The following is a 15,780-nucleotide window of genomic DNA, read 5'->3' on the forward strand; positions in this document are numbered from 1 at the left end:
GTTTCATGACAGCAGCCAGCCAGCTGTTACAACTGTTTCATGACAGCAGCCAGTCCTGTTACAACTGTTTCATGACAGCAGCCAGCCCTGTTACAACTGTTATAGGAACCCAGTCTGATGCTGTTAGCTACTGAGTTGTCTAACCACCGGATAGCTTGGTTGACGCGCTTGTTATGATGTTAACGCTAGATATACGATACCATCTTGTTGTGTGCTGTATAGAAAAACGATTGAGGCTGTTCTTGCTTTGCAGAAACAGTGCATTTATTGCTCCTGTGCACAAAAGTGAATACAGTCCATTTCTTTGTCCAAAAATACCAAAGCATATTAGCACACCAAATAATTGTTACCGCCACAGCGTAACGAAGCGGGGTCAAACGCCTGGTGAACCACAGTGAAGCCAGTACCTATATAGATCACCTGAGCCCAGGTAATATGGCACAGCGACACCCCAAGGACATACAAAGTATTACACATAATAATAATAACACAGGAAATATGACCATACCAAATTTGGTTCCTACAACAACTGTTTCAAACAGTTCTAATAAAGAATAATTTCAATGTCCGTATACACCAACACGTTCTCATTCCGAGTGCGTAGCATATTGACGCATTGTGCCGTCCCTTGTGCGTCGCTTGTTACTAACACGGTACCCTTGAGCGACCCATGAAACGACTTGGGCTTTCCGACTAAACTCCAATGTAAACCCATGGAAGTCATCTTTGACGCTCATGGCAACTGCTCCCCCATTAGCCTAACTGCTCCCCCATTAGTCAACTGCTCCCCCATTAGGGTCTGGGGGGAGGTTAGGTTTAGGCGTGGGGGGTGGGAGAGGTTAGGTTTAGGGTTAAGGCTACAACAGACTCGTCCGTCCGCCTCGAATTGGAGCCGTCTCGCCGTCTGCCGGCGCCAGCGAGCCCTACATGCTAGGACGTCAGTCAGCACGTTGGTTGCAGTAAACCTCCGACACACACAGAAGCTATTTAGAATCGACGCAGTAGGGAGAGGTTGGCACACAAAGGAAAATGATTCGGATTTGCTACTAACCTCTTTATCGTCGTCATAATTTGACTCCGTGTCCCAGTGTCCCGGCAACGGCCAATCACAACTCTCGTGCAACGGACGTCACGCACGTATCGTCGCCGCTGAGTTACATTTTGGAGGAGCCCCCGTCAGCCGACGGCGTCCCCTCCCCGCATGACGGCGTCCACCCGCCGTCATGCAGGGAGGGCGGGGCGAGGCTCTGACGGACGAGTCTGTAAACGCCTTTAGGGTCTGGGGGAGGTTAGGTTTAGGCATGGGGGGTGGGAGAAGTTAGGTTTAGGGTTAGGGTCTGAGGGAGGTTAGGGTTAGAGTTAGGGTCTGGGGGAGGTTAGGTTTAGGCGTGGGGGCTGGGAGAGGTTAGCTCCTCCCCCCAGACCCTAATGGGGGAGCAGTTGACTAATGGGGGAGCAGTTGCCATGAGCGTCAAAGATGACTTCCATGGGTTTACATTGGAGTTTAGTCGGAAAGCCCAAGTCGTTTCATGGGACGCTCAAGGGTACCATGTTAGTAACAAGCGACGCACAAGGGACGGGACAAAGCGTCAATATGCTACGCGCTCGGAGTAGGAGCCTGTGGTCTGGAGCTGAGCTCAGGGCTTCTGATGCATCATTAAATCGGTCTTGGCGGTCGCAAAAGCACAACTAACCTTACTTGCTTGTCTAACCAGACAGATATGATAAACAGTGCAGCCACACTGACTCAGGCAGCCTTAGATAGGTAGCGCTTGTAATTGACACCAGCGCCTAAACCAGCAACTACATGGAAACATCTAGTTGTCAACATGTTTGTCCAACTGACTTGTGCATATTTGGCTGTATTGTATAAATTGCCAATTGGCGTCTTGTGCTTGTGAAAGAATTCTTCGCTGTGTGGTGATAACAGACTGACAGCATCAGCAGGGAATGGTCCTGCTGGTATCCTGATGGCCTGTGTCTATTGTGTGTTAAGACACTGCAGACACACACACACACACACACACACACACACACACACACACACACACAAGCGCAAAAATTGCAGAAACAATGAGAGCTATGGAACAGGATCTTATTTGTACTCAGAGCATCTGTGACAGAAGACAGGGTTCCCACACAGCATCTGTGACAGAAGACAGGGTTCCCACACATTCTTTCTTAATTTCTTAAATTCAAGAACTTTTCAAGGACTTTCCAGGCCCAATTCCCTCAAATTCAACTTCTTCAAGAAGCAAAAAGGTACAGTTGCAGAAAGCGAAATATCCACACCAACTACAAGCCTATGCAATAGCTATGACCCACAACTGACTGAGTAACTCACCATGTAGAAATACTGTATTCTAGGGATGGGGGCGGGAGTACTCGGGTACTCGGGTACTCAGGACGAAAGAAAAAGGGGCAGTCCGGTCAAAGGGGGTTCTGCTTCAACCGTAATGGTAAAATAAAATATACATTAAAGTAGTTAAACTACATAGTTCAACTACATGTAGTTCACACAGTCCAACACTGTCTATCTCTGTCCAATAACATGACTGTGTGTGTTGTCTATCTCTGTCCAATAACATGACTGATTTTGTCAGTTCAAAATGCAATGCCACTTTGACTATGCGAGCACAGCCTGGTTCAGCAGTCTTCCCAAACTGTGGAAGACAAATCTCCAGGTCTCTCAAAACAAACTGATTAGACTGGTCCTAGGTCTTGGGCCCCCGAGAACATATAGGGAGGAAGGAACCAGTTTACACAGCTAAACTGGCTACCTGTCGAGTCCAGAGTGACACAGCTAAAACTCTTGTCGGGTCCATAAAATTGTAAATGGTACTGCACCCAATTACTTATTAGACTTCTTCCCACAGGTCAGAGAGGCCCACAGGCACAACAGCAGGCACAACAACACGCACGCACACTACATTTCATTACAACAAGGACCACAATGGAAATACGTTTTGTGACTTTTTTGTTTTATGCTTGATGTTCTTTTAATTGTGCATGTACTCTGGTGATGTAACCAAGGAAGTGTCCTTTCATTTGAAATGTCAAATAAACTAAACTAAACTAAACTAATGTGTGTCTCTATTATCTTCTCTACCTACAATACAGACAGTGGTGGAATTCTGGACAAAATCATATCTGACATAATAAAGATTATTCTCAGATTTGGGTCTGAGAGACAGAATCTCATCAAATGGGAGTCTGTGACTCTAATGTGAAGTAAATTAGGGTCATTGATATGAAAAGGGCTGAGAATGATTTTGTACAGAACCAACACACATCAACACACATCAACACACATCAACACACATCAACACACATCAACACAGTTCATTTGAAAATAAAATAAAAAACCTCAAGTGGAGGAAACCCAACGAGACCTCACCTTCATTATCAGATTCTATGTGTAGAAACAACAGAACAGCAGTCTCCCCCCAGTAGGGCATTCACGACTAGTGAATTTTACTAGTCGACTAGTCGTCCCTAAAGGTAGTCGACTAGTCGACTAACCGTTTTTAATTTATTTTTAATAAAAAAAAAATTTTTTTTTTTTTTTTTTTTTAATCTTTAAGAAAGAACATGAGGTATTTACACGACATACAATACATGGACTATCATATCCCATATCCCCCACAAAGAACATCAAAACACAACAAAACAAAACAAGAAAACTGCATAAGATACACAATAATCCAAGAACAAACAAGACTATTGGACAAACAACCAAACAAAAACAATGCATTCAGCTCCTATCCTGATAAGCCTAATGACACTGGGGTAAAAAGTTCTTAAAGTCAAACTCTGTATGTGGTTGCCATATTTTGGGGATGTCTAAGAATCTGCCTTTGCTCTTGTAGTAAATGTTATCCAACGTATGGTAGCTTGAGAGTTCATTCCACCAGTGAACTACAGCTGGGGGATTGGATGGTTTCCAATTTAAAGCTATGCATTTCCTAGCTGCCAACAGGGCAAGATCTATGTATTTACTTTGAATGCATTGTTTTTGTTTGGTTGTTTGTCCAATAGTCTTGTTTGTTCTTGGATTATTGTGTATCTTATGCAGTTTTCTTGTTTTGTTTTGTTGTGTTTTGATGTTCTTTGTGGGGGATATGGGATATGATAGTCCATGTATGTTCTTTCTTAAAGATAAAAAAAAAAAAAAAAAAAAAAATTTTTTTTTTGCTAAAACGACTAGTCGACTACTAAGCACAGTGTCGACTAGTGGTTTTACTAGTCGACTAGTCGACTAGTCGACTAGTCTGTGAATGCCCTACCCCCCAGCACAGAAACCATAAGTAGCAGCACACACTTCACCAGCCACTGATAAAAGCCCTCAAATAGAGCCAAAGTCAAGCCCTCTTCCGGTTTAGGCATATAAACCAAGGGATTTCATCCACCATTCTTTTTTCCATAGACATTTTGTAACATGTTTAACGTATATAAAATAGTTTTACTTGGTCAAACCAAGTGATTCAGCTATATTTAGAATCAGGAGATACGGTAGAACATTTCACTCCGAGCAAAACTTAAAAGCAAAACATCAAACTTTTTTTTATCCACAATTATTGTTATTTTTTACTTTGGGTCCGTGTGAAATGTTTATTGGTCTCTCGTGATCCTAAATATAGCTGAATCGCTTGTTTTGGGTTAGGGCTAGAAAATAACGTTCATGAGGTCACAGTGCCCTTGAACTTTGACCACCAAAATCTAATCTTGAGTCCAAGTGGACTTTGAGGCAAATTTGATGAAATTCCGTCAAGGTGTTCCTGAGATATCGTGTTAACGAGCATGAAATGAGCAGTCGTGACTCGTGAGGTCACAGTGACCTTGAACTTTGACCTTTTACCACCAAAATCTGATCAGTTCATCCTTGAGTCCAAGTGGACGTTTGAGGCGAATTCGAAGAAGTTCTGCCAAGGTGTTCCTGAGATATCATGTTAACGAGCTTGAAAATGGCATTTGTGAGGTCACAGTGACCTTGACCTTTGACCACCAAAACCTAATCAGTTCATCCTTGCATCCAAGTCGACGTTTGAGCCAAATTGGAAGAAATTCCGTCAAGGCATTCCTGAGGTATCGCGTTAACGAGCTTGGAAATGGCATTCGTTCCAGTGACCTTGAACTTTGACCTTTGACCACCAAAATCTAATCAGTTCATCCTTGAGTCCAAGCCGACGTTTGAGGTAAATTTGATGAAATTCCCTGAAGGCATTCCTGACATCGCGTTAACGAACATGGGACGGACGTACGGACGGACGGACGATATAACCGTCCCGAAACCATAATGCCTCTGCCCTGGCTATCGGCGGTGGAGGCATAAAAATAATGGCGCATGGAATCCCGTGGTTCATATGCCTAAACTGGAAGAGGGCGTGACTTTGGCTCTCTATCAGCAACAGACTGGGCTTTCAGACAGCACTTCTCTGTGTAAGTGAGGAGGGCCACAGACAGAGCAGGGACACAGTGGAGCTGTATTGGATATCTAGAGGAGGGATGTTGGAGCAGGAAGCCTGTTTAGACGGGGCTGATAATGGCGGCGGGGGGGAGGAGCGATGTATAGGCATTCTGAAGCGATGCGGGTCAAGTGGCAGCTTAGCGGGCTGAATGTGGCTACTTGTGCCCGTGTGCTGTTACAGGGTTCACACTAGGGATGTCAATTTTCGGTTAATTTCACTTTCGATTAACCGACGCTAATAATCGATTAACCTATCGGTTAATTCATAATTTTTTAATATAAAAAAAAAAAAAAAAAAAAATGTTTTTTTTTTTTTTTTTTTTTTTTTTGTCTATTTACTCAATGAACTCATGCCCAAACAAGGCGTGTCTATTTAGATGCTGAAATGTTAATGCTTTTTGTGTTAGAATTTCTAACACAAAAAGCATTAACAAGCATTAACAAAAAGCATCAACATTTCAACACAAATTCTTTTTGTGTTAGAATTTCTAACACAAAAAGCATTAACATTTCAGCATCTAAATAGACACGCCTTGTTTGGGCATGAGCTCATTGAGTAAATAGACCAAAAAAAAAAAAAAAAAAAAAAAATTTTTTTTTTTTTTAATATTAACTGATAGACCGACAGCAATAACCGAACAACGACGTTAGCGACGGTTAATCGATTAACGGTTAACCGTTGACATCCCTAGTTCACACAGCAAAAACTCCTCTATGGCAGCGGTGCCCAGACTTTTTTTTGCCTTGCGAGCTACTTTTAAAATGACCAGCTCCACACGATCGACCAACGCACCATCGTTTCTGTTTGAAACAAACGTTTTGTCAGAGCTGAACTCAGCCCTCGTCTGATCTGTTCACTTCACCCGAGACGATTCACTCTGCGGATCAGAGCAGCACGCAGGCGCGCGCGAGAGAGAGAGAAGACAGACTGACAGATAGAGAGCCAACCCAACGTCTTTGTCAGTAAATGGCTGAACGCTTACCCTGCTAGCCGGGCGCTTCTTCCTCATACTTAGTGAGCATTAGCGCCCGGGGAACCACGTAGCATTTCCAATCAGACAATCGCGCCGCTCTCGCGTCTAGGTCTTAAAACGAGTCCTTACCTGAGCCAGAGACTTGAAGTGATGCATAACATCCTCTTCTTCTAAATAACAGATGTTGCCGCTTCCAACTTGTTGCCTAAAATCCACTTTTATGTCTTTTATCTCAAAAATCCTTGATGCAATACCATTCAGGAAGTGTGGGGGGCAGTAGTGTAAACACAGTGCGTCGCTGTCCGTACAGCCCCCCACACTTCCTGAATGGTATTGCATCAAGGCCTTTTTGAGATAAAAGACATGAAAGTGGATTTTATGCAACAATTGTTTGTTTCTCTGTCTGTCCCACTGATGACATCATCAGTGATGTCATAAATCCCACTGATGACATCATCAGTGATGTTATAAATTCAGAGGGAGAGAGAAACTGAGGAGAGGGAGGGAGAGGAGAGGGAGAGAGAGGGGGGAGAGACTGAGGGAATCAGAGCTGCATTATGCAAACTACAGGGCCAGCTCGGCAAGCTGCAGGGCGGGCGATAGTGAGACCGCATAGCGCGCAAGCCTAGGAATCATAATCATAAAAAAATCATAAAAATATATAGGGAATACATGATCTTAGTCACGTGTGCTGATCAGAGTTGTGAGTAAAGGGTTCCGTGGGCCCCAGAGGATTTTCAGATTTCAAAGTGGGCGCTGGCATTCTTAAATTTGGAAACCCCTGATCTAGACATAAACAGGCATGTAACACACGTTCGGTTTATACAGTAGTATCTCTGACATATGGCTGTATCACGGCACTTTCTGGACTGTCAGATCCTATCACCTGGTGGAATTTTCCCCTAAAGTGACTGTGATGCTATCTTCCCAGCAGTAACCCTGCCAGCTCTCATCATTGAGCTAAGCTAGCTTACAGAGGGGTAACTCCATCCCACTGACTGGGTTAAAACAACAATAGACTGGCCATCTCATAAAAAGCAGCCACTTCCCTTCAAAGGTTTGGCCATTTGGAGACTCAAAGACAAAGATCATAAACGGGACGGATGACGAATGAGGGGGCTGTGATGGGGAAGGGGCGGGGGGTGGTATCTGTGTAATTAGCATTTTATTGGCTCACTGATAAGCCTGTGTGCACCTTCAGAGTCTGTGGTGAGCATAGACCATTTTGTTGAACTTTTGCCAAGCCAGCCTACTTAAGTAAAAAGTACCTGGTTATTAAATTACTCTGTTACTTTCCATTTTAATATTTTTTAAAGTCGAGCTGAAATGAAAAATTACTTTTTTTCTATTTTAGATCACATCCCTGGTTGCACATCCCAGTGCACCTATTTAACAATGTATGCAATGTATGCGGATGCTGGTGTGGAGAGGTGCGGTCTTGTTCTGCGCCCAACTCCGGTGGGATCCATCGATTTACCGAGTGGGATTCCCACCATTCAAGTGCCAGGATTGGCCAACATAAACTCCAGTCCCCAGAACGGTCCAATAAAATCATCCACACGCTATGTCTCGCCTCTCTACCCTCTTTCAGTTAGGGCAATGTTTGTTTTTAGTCAGCAGACCCTCTGAGACCCCATTTCATGCCATCTTTAACCCTAACCCCCTCTCCATGTCCCTATCTGTCCAGCGTGGACAGATGTAGTGAAGTAAATAAATAGATTACTGTCTCAAAAATATACTCCATTAAAGAGTAATAGAGACACTGCGGAGCGCGTCATCATTCAGAAACCACGCCATAAACGGGGGAAAACAGAAACCCCCCCCCTCCAATCCTGGCGCTCTCCTATGTCGCGTGCACACACAGCACACAACAGCTTTTAGCTATGTTTAATTCAAGGAAAATGACGCTGGTGTGTGGAAATGAACGGAGCTTTTCCCCCGTGATGGGCGTGGCCTATTTCATGCTATACAGTTTAAAAATGTATCATGAAAAGTACTAGTTCCTTAAAAAGACGACTTTTTTAATCATGTGCATTACTTGTAACTCGTTAGTACCCACCCCTGCATATAACAGAATATTTCCTGCACTGCACTGCACAGCGTCGGCTGCGAACGAGCCAGGCCACACTGCTCCCATTTTCCCCTTCAATCCCTCCCTCTCTGGCCCCCATCACCACAACTATGATTACCAAAGCATCTGCTCTGCAGAGGGCCGGACTACACCTAAGATCTTGTTAAGGCCGCTGTACACACGTGACACAGCCACAGATCTGCAGGCAGACTGGAGCTCCTCTGTGAATGCACAACAAACCGTGGAGAGCACATTGGACAGGGTCGGCAGGGCGCTTGACGACCTGGGAACTGGTACACAGTTTGGTGCAGCCGATTATGCATGCAAACTCATTCATAACACCTCCGTTAGGTTGACTTCTACACCTCCTTTGAGGTTGACTTCTTGTACTAAAAGTAGAAAGAAGATCTATGATCAAAAAGGATGCAATGCAAAAGCAGGGATGCAAAGTCATGGAGAGTGAAAAAGGTGACAGCAGACACAAAGTCATTCACTTAAGTGCCATATTTTGGGATCAAAAAGCTGACTGTGGCCTAAATGTGACTAGTTTGCATCCATGCAAAAGTGACATGGTTAGAAGGCCATTTACTTTATTTTTATTTTTATTTAACCTTTATTTATACAGGTGAATCACCTTGAGAGTTATGGGCGGAGGACAAAAGTATATACATCAAATGAAAAAAGCAAGCAGCCCACTCTACATAGAGTTACACAGGTAGGGAAGTATGGCGTATAAAACATACTCTACATAGAGTTACACAGGTAGGGAAGTATGCAGTATAAAACATACTCTACATAGAGTTACACAGGTAGGGAAGTATGGCGTATACAACATACTCTAAATAGAGTTACACAGGTAGGGAAGTATGGCGTATACAACATACTCTAAATAGAGTTACACAGGTAGGCAAGTATGCAGTATAAAACATACTCTACATAGAGTTACACAGGTAGGGAAGTATGGCGTATAAAACATACTCTAAATAGAGTTACACAGGTAGGGAAGTATGCAGTATAAAACATACTCTAAAGAGAGTTACACAGGTAGGGAAGTATGCAGTATAAAACATACTCTAAATAGAGTTACACAGGTAGGGAAGTATGCAGTATAAAACATACTCTAAATAGAGTTACACAGGTAGGGAAGTATGGCGTATAAAACATACTCTAAATAGAGTTACACAGGTAGGCAAGTATGCAGTATAAAACATACTCTAAATAGAGTTACACATGTAGGCAAGTATGCAGTATAAAACATACTCTAAATAGAGTTACACAGGTAGGGAAGTATGGCGTATAAAACATACTCTAAATAGAGTTACACAGGTAGGGAAGTATGCAGTATAAAACATACTCTAAATAGAGTTACACAGGTAGGGAAGTATGCCGTATAAAACATACTCTAAATAGAGTTACACAGGTAGGGAAGTATGCAGTATAAAACATACTCTAAATAGAGTTACACAGGTAGGGAAGTATGCAGTATAAAACATACTCTAAATAGAGTTACACAGGTAGGGAAGTATGCCGTATAAAACATGAGACAACGTCCTGACAGTTTACGAGGCTGATTAGGAACAGATTGGAGAGCGCTGGCAGGCTGGGCCTTTATTATAGGCCCAAACAGCTTGCAATCCAAACACACACATGCCAGGCCACATGTTGGAATGTTCAACAACATTAATAACATCCCTCCACACAGGATGAAAAATGTAAATATGTGTGGCTATGTGAAATGTAATTAGAGCACACCAAGACAATTACTGACAGATTGCTCTTTCCTTGTTTCCCCAATAAATAACATGTTTTGCTTATAGATATTACAATAAACAGGTATTTGGGGTTTGTCCTCCCAACTCATACGACCACATAGTTTGTTCCAGCCCTTCTACAACGACCCACAGGAGACAGCTTCCAACGTTCATTTGAAAAGGTCTGTTAATTTGAAAATGCCCGTTAATTTGAAAATGCCCATTAATTTGAAAATGCCACTACGGTTGTGTTTAGGGTTTAGGCAACTGAAACAGCTTGGTTATGGTTATGGTTTGGGTTAGGCTTAAATAACAACTGAAACAGCTTGGTTATGGTTTGGGTTAGGCTTAAATAACAACTGAAACAGCTTCATTATGGTTATGGATTGGGTTAGGCTTAAATAACAACTGAAACAGCTTCATTATGGTTATGGATTGGGTTAGGCTCACTGACCTAAAAATACAGACAGAGCTATCCCATTGATTTTGGGACCCCATGCACGACATATCTTACAAGTACATAAGCACCTTATATGGATGGTAGCACCACATTATGATAACTGTTGATATATGTATGTTTTTTGTTTGTTTGTTTTCCGTTATTGTGTCTGAGCTTGTTCATTTTTGTTCATATTGTTAAAAGAAAAGAAAAGAAAGGTCGGTGGGGGTATGCACTATGTGGTGGGGGTATGCACTGTACCAAGTGTCCTCTAGTTTGGAACTGCTACTACAGTTGGTAAAAGCTGCGTACAAATGATGTATGGGTTTGTTTGTTTTTCGATGCGGGGCGCAGGCTGGGTTTGTACGTTTTCTGCATCAAATCAGACCAAAGATGAGAATATTCCTGATCAACAACTGCAGAGGCAAAAGAAATTGTAGCAGCTGCTCCAAGATATTTTTCACAATGGGTCTGTGTGTCTGTGTTTTCTCTGGTGCAGATTGAAGCTGCATCTATGAGCCTAAAGCACAGAGCGCTGTGCCAACCCCCCTCCACCTCCCCTATAGTGGAGACTCTGCTGTACAGAGGAGAATTAGGCCCACATGTGAACTGCATATTTGAGTTCTGAGTTTAAAGTCACAGAACTCTGAGAAGAAAGTCAGAACTCTCATCTTTCTGACTTTAATGTCAGAACTCAAATGCATTTTTCACACATCCTCTTCCGTACTGTCTCAACCTTATTTGCTCAAATCCTGGTGTCAGTTTGGACATGGCTGGGAACTCTTCTCCACACAAAACTGAAGAATCCAACAGCAGCCAGAGAAGGCTGCACTCACCAACAATGTCTCAACCTCTTCACCACTTCCAGCCCACTCAGAAGAAGCCATCGTTTACTGATGTCACTGCACAGGATTTCCGGGTAATGAAGTCCTTCAAACTTTCAAAACATTTGAACAGCTTTACTGTTCAAAAATGCAGATAAGAGCATGTTTATTTGTCAAAAAGACTAGAGCCACAGACACACAGCAAAGACTAGAGCCACAGACGCTCAGCGTTAGCCCAAGCATGGTCGATGTCAATGAATGGGCTGTATGTGTCTCTCAGGGTTTTAGGGATAAGATGTTGGGACTTCTTTTTACCGCTGGCAGCCATCTTTTCTTCTGTAAACAAGTTGGCAGCCATCTTTTCTTCTGTTAATGAGCTGCACAACACTCGCTGCAAGCTAGAACATATCGTTAAGCAGTTTGACTGCAAAATGCTGTGAAAACTCCAATAGGACATCATGTGTGATTAAGGTGTTTACATGTCCACTTCAATAATGTGACTCAAATCAGAATACTCCACATCTTAATTCGACTACTGACCTTATTCGGGTTAATGAAATCTGTTTACATGGCAGCGTCTTACTCAGAGTTTTGTCTTAGTCGGGTTGATATCAGAACATTGCAGTTCATGTAAAGATCTGTAAGGCTCTTTGTGAGCATGGGAAGGGGCACAGTACTGTAAGCTCAGCCTCAGCTGGACCAGGTATGTCATGGATGTTGATGGAAGCAATCCTTCACCACAACGTCATTACTGGCCTGGGCCTCGCTCTCCTTCACCACAATGTCATTACTGGCCTGGGCCTCGCTCTCCTTCACCACAACGTACCTGCCTGGGCCTCACTCTCCTTCACCACAACGTCATTACTGGCCTGGGCCTCGCTCTCCTTCACCACAACGTCATTACTGGCCTGGGCCTCGCTCTCCTTCACCACAACGTCATTACTGGCCTGGGCATCGCTCTCCTTCACCACAACGTCATTACTGGCCTGGGCCACGCTCTCCTTCACCACAACGTCATTACTGGCCTGGGCATCGCTCTCCTTCACCACAACATCATTACTGGCCTGGGCCTCGCTCTCCTTCATCACAACGTAATTACTGGCCTGGGCCTCGCTCTCCTTCACCACAACGTCATTACTGGCCTGGGCCTCGCTCTCCTTCACCACAACGTCATTACTGGCCTGGGCCTCGCTCTCCTTCACCACAACGTCATTACTGGCCTGGGCATCGCTCTCCTTCACCACGTCATTACTGGCCTGGGCCTCGCTCTCCTTCACCACAACGTCATTACTGGCCTGGGCATCGCTCTCCTTCACCACGTCATTACTGGCCTGGCTCCATAGTTGCCTAAGTCCAGGACAGGAGCAGGGTTTCCATGATGTGCAGTATGTGTGACATACTGTATATCAGGCTTATTCTGAAACCACAGCAGGGTGGGGTTAACTCCCACTCAATGTTCTCTGCAGAAACATGGCTTTTTGAATGTCCAGAACTTCATGACTGTATTGTAGGTTAGAGAGATAACAGAACTTCATGACTGTATTGTAGGTAGAGAGATAACAGAACTTCATGACTGTATTGTAGGTTAGAGAGATAACAGAACTTCATGACTGTATTGTAGGTAGAGAGATAACAGAACTTCATGACTGTATTGTAGGTAGAGAGATAACAGAACTTCATGACTGTATTGTAGGTACAGTAGAGAGATAACAGAACTTCATGACTGTATTGTAGGTAGAGAGATAACAGAACTTCATGACTGTATTGTAGGTTAGAGAGATAACAGAACTTCATGACTGTATTGTAGGTACAGTAGAGAGATAACAGAACTTCATGACTGTATTGTAGGTAGAGAGATAACAGAACTTCATGACTGTATTGTAGGTAGAGAGATAACAGAACTTCATGACTGTATTGTAGGTAGAGAGATAACAGAACTTCATGACTGTATTGTAGGTTAGAGAGATAACAGAACTTCATGACTGTATTGTAGGTAGAGAGATAACAGCACTTCATGACTGTATTGTAGGTAGAGAGATAACAGAACTTCATGACTGTATTGTAGGTTAGAGAGATAACAGAACTTCATGACTGTATTGTAGGTAGAGAGATAACAGAACTTCATGACTGTATTGTAGGTAGAGAGATAACAGAACTTCATGACTGTATTGTAGGTTAGAAAGATAACAGAACTTCATGACTGTATTGTAGGTAGAGAGATAACAGAACTTCATGACTGTATTGTAGGTAAAGAGATAACAGAACTTCATGACTGTATTGTAGGTAGAGAGATAACAGAACTTCATGACTGTATTGTAGGTACAGTAGAGAGATAACAGAACTTCATGACTGTATTGTAGGTTAGAGAGATAACAGAACTTCATGACTGTATTGTAGGTAGAGAGATAACAGAACTTCATGACTGTATTGTAGGTAGAGAGATAACAGAACTTCATGACTGTATTGTAGGTACAGTAGAGAGATAACAGAACTTCATGACTGTATTCTAGGTACAGTAGAGAGATAACAGAACTTCATGACTGTATTGTAGGTAGAGAGATAACAGAACTTCATGACTGTATTGTAGGTTAGAGAGATAACAGAACTTCATGACTGTATTGTAGGTAGAGAGATAACAGAACTTCATGACTGTATTCTAGGTACAGTAGAGAGATAACAGAACTTCATGACTGTATTGTAGGTAGAGAGATAACAGAACTTCATGACTGTATTGTAGGTTAGAGAGATAACAGAACTTCATGACTGTATTGTAGGTAGAGAGATAACAGAACTTCATGACTGTATTGTAGGTAGAGAGATAACAGAACTTCATGACTGTATTGTAGGTAGAGAGATAACAGAACGTCATGACTGTATTGTAGGTAGAGAGATAACAGAACTTCATGACTGTATTGTAGGTAGAGAGATAACAGAACTTCATGACTGTATTGTAGGTTAGAGAGATAACAGAACTTCATGACTGTATTGTAGGTAGAGAGATAACAGAACTTCATGACTGTATTGTAGGTAGGGAGATAACAGAACTTCATGACTGTATTGTAGGTTAGAGAGATAACAGAACTTCATGACTGTATTGTAGGTTAGAGAGATAACAGAACTTCATGACTGTATTGTACGTTAGAGAGATAACAGAACTTCATGACTGTATTGTAGGTAGAGAGATAACAGAACTTCATGACTGTATTGTAGGTTAGAGAGATAACAGAACTTCATGACTGTATTGTAGGTAGAGAGATAACAGAACTTCATGACTGTATTGTAGGTAGGGAGATAACAGAACTTCATGACTGTATTGTAGGTTAGAGAGATAACAGAACTTCATGACTGTATTGTAGGTAGAGAGATAACAGAACTTCATGACTGTATTGTAGGTTAGAGAGATAACAGAACTTCATGACTGTATTGTAGGTTAGAGAGATAACAGAACTTCATGACTGTATTGTAGGTAGGGAGATAACAGAACTCCATGACTGTATTGTAGGTAGAGAGATAACAGAACTTCGTGACTGTATTGTAGGTAGAGAGATAACAGAACTTCATGGCTGTATTGTAGGTAGAGAGATAACAGAACTTCATGACTGTATTGTAGGTTAGAGAGATAACAGAACTTCATGACTGTATTGTAGGTTAGAGAGATAACAGAACTTCATGACTGTATTGTAGGTTAGAGAGATAACAGAACTTCATGACTGTATTGTAGGTTAGAGAGATAACAGAACTTCATGACTGTATTGTAGGTAGAGAGATAACAGAACTTCATGACTGTATTGTAGGTAGAGAGATAACAGAACTCCATGGCTGTATTGTAGGTAGAGAGATAACAGAACTCCATGGCTGTATTGTAGGTACAGTAGAGAGATAACAGAGAAACTATGATCAGAACAATCATTATTCTACATTATCTAATTGTGTTTATGTCTAGTGAATGACATAATGCTGAAGTTTAAGTTGGGGACCCCCTGGGACCCCGTTGAGGACCCCTGGTGGTCCCCGGACCACACTTTGAGAACCCCTGCAGACTGAGGTCATGGTTTACGGATATGAAATGGGAATATTTTCCTACTTACTTTCACAGAACTGCCCATCTCTCTTCTCATGCATCTACTACCTGTCATCACAGCTGGTTTGAGTGCAGCAACTTCAACTACAAACCCAACATCCACCAGAAACCCCTGTCATCTGACACCTGGGTACCAACATTTCTCTCCCATGCTCACTCCGCACGCGCACGCG

At 42.6% G+C, this 15,780-nt stretch overlaps 1 protein-coding gene across 1 annotated transcript in view; it reads right to left on the bottom strand.

The window, feature by feature from the left end:
* ror2 (receptor tyrosine kinase-like orphan receptor 2) overlaps window positions 1–15,780 on the bottom strand; it is a gene marked incomplete at both ends in the record, with an annotated part of 94,477 nt that overhangs the window by 74,774 nt on the left and 3,923 nt on the right. Inside the window, 2 exons of the mRNA XM_083641078.1 lie at window positions 8,631–8,733; window positions 12,353–12,873. Of these exons, the coding sequence (XP_083497204.1) occupies window positions 8,631–8,733; window positions 12,353–12,873 (624 nt within the window). The remainder of the gene's footprint in view (window positions 1–8,630; window positions 8,734–12,352; window positions 12,874–15,780) is intronic.

Source organism: Poromitra crassiceps (assembly GCF_964638095.1).
Source record: "Poromitra crassiceps genome assembly, chromosome: 8".
NCBI lineage: Eukaryota > Metazoa > Chordata > Actinopteri > Beryciformes > Melamphaidae > Poromitra > Poromitra crassiceps.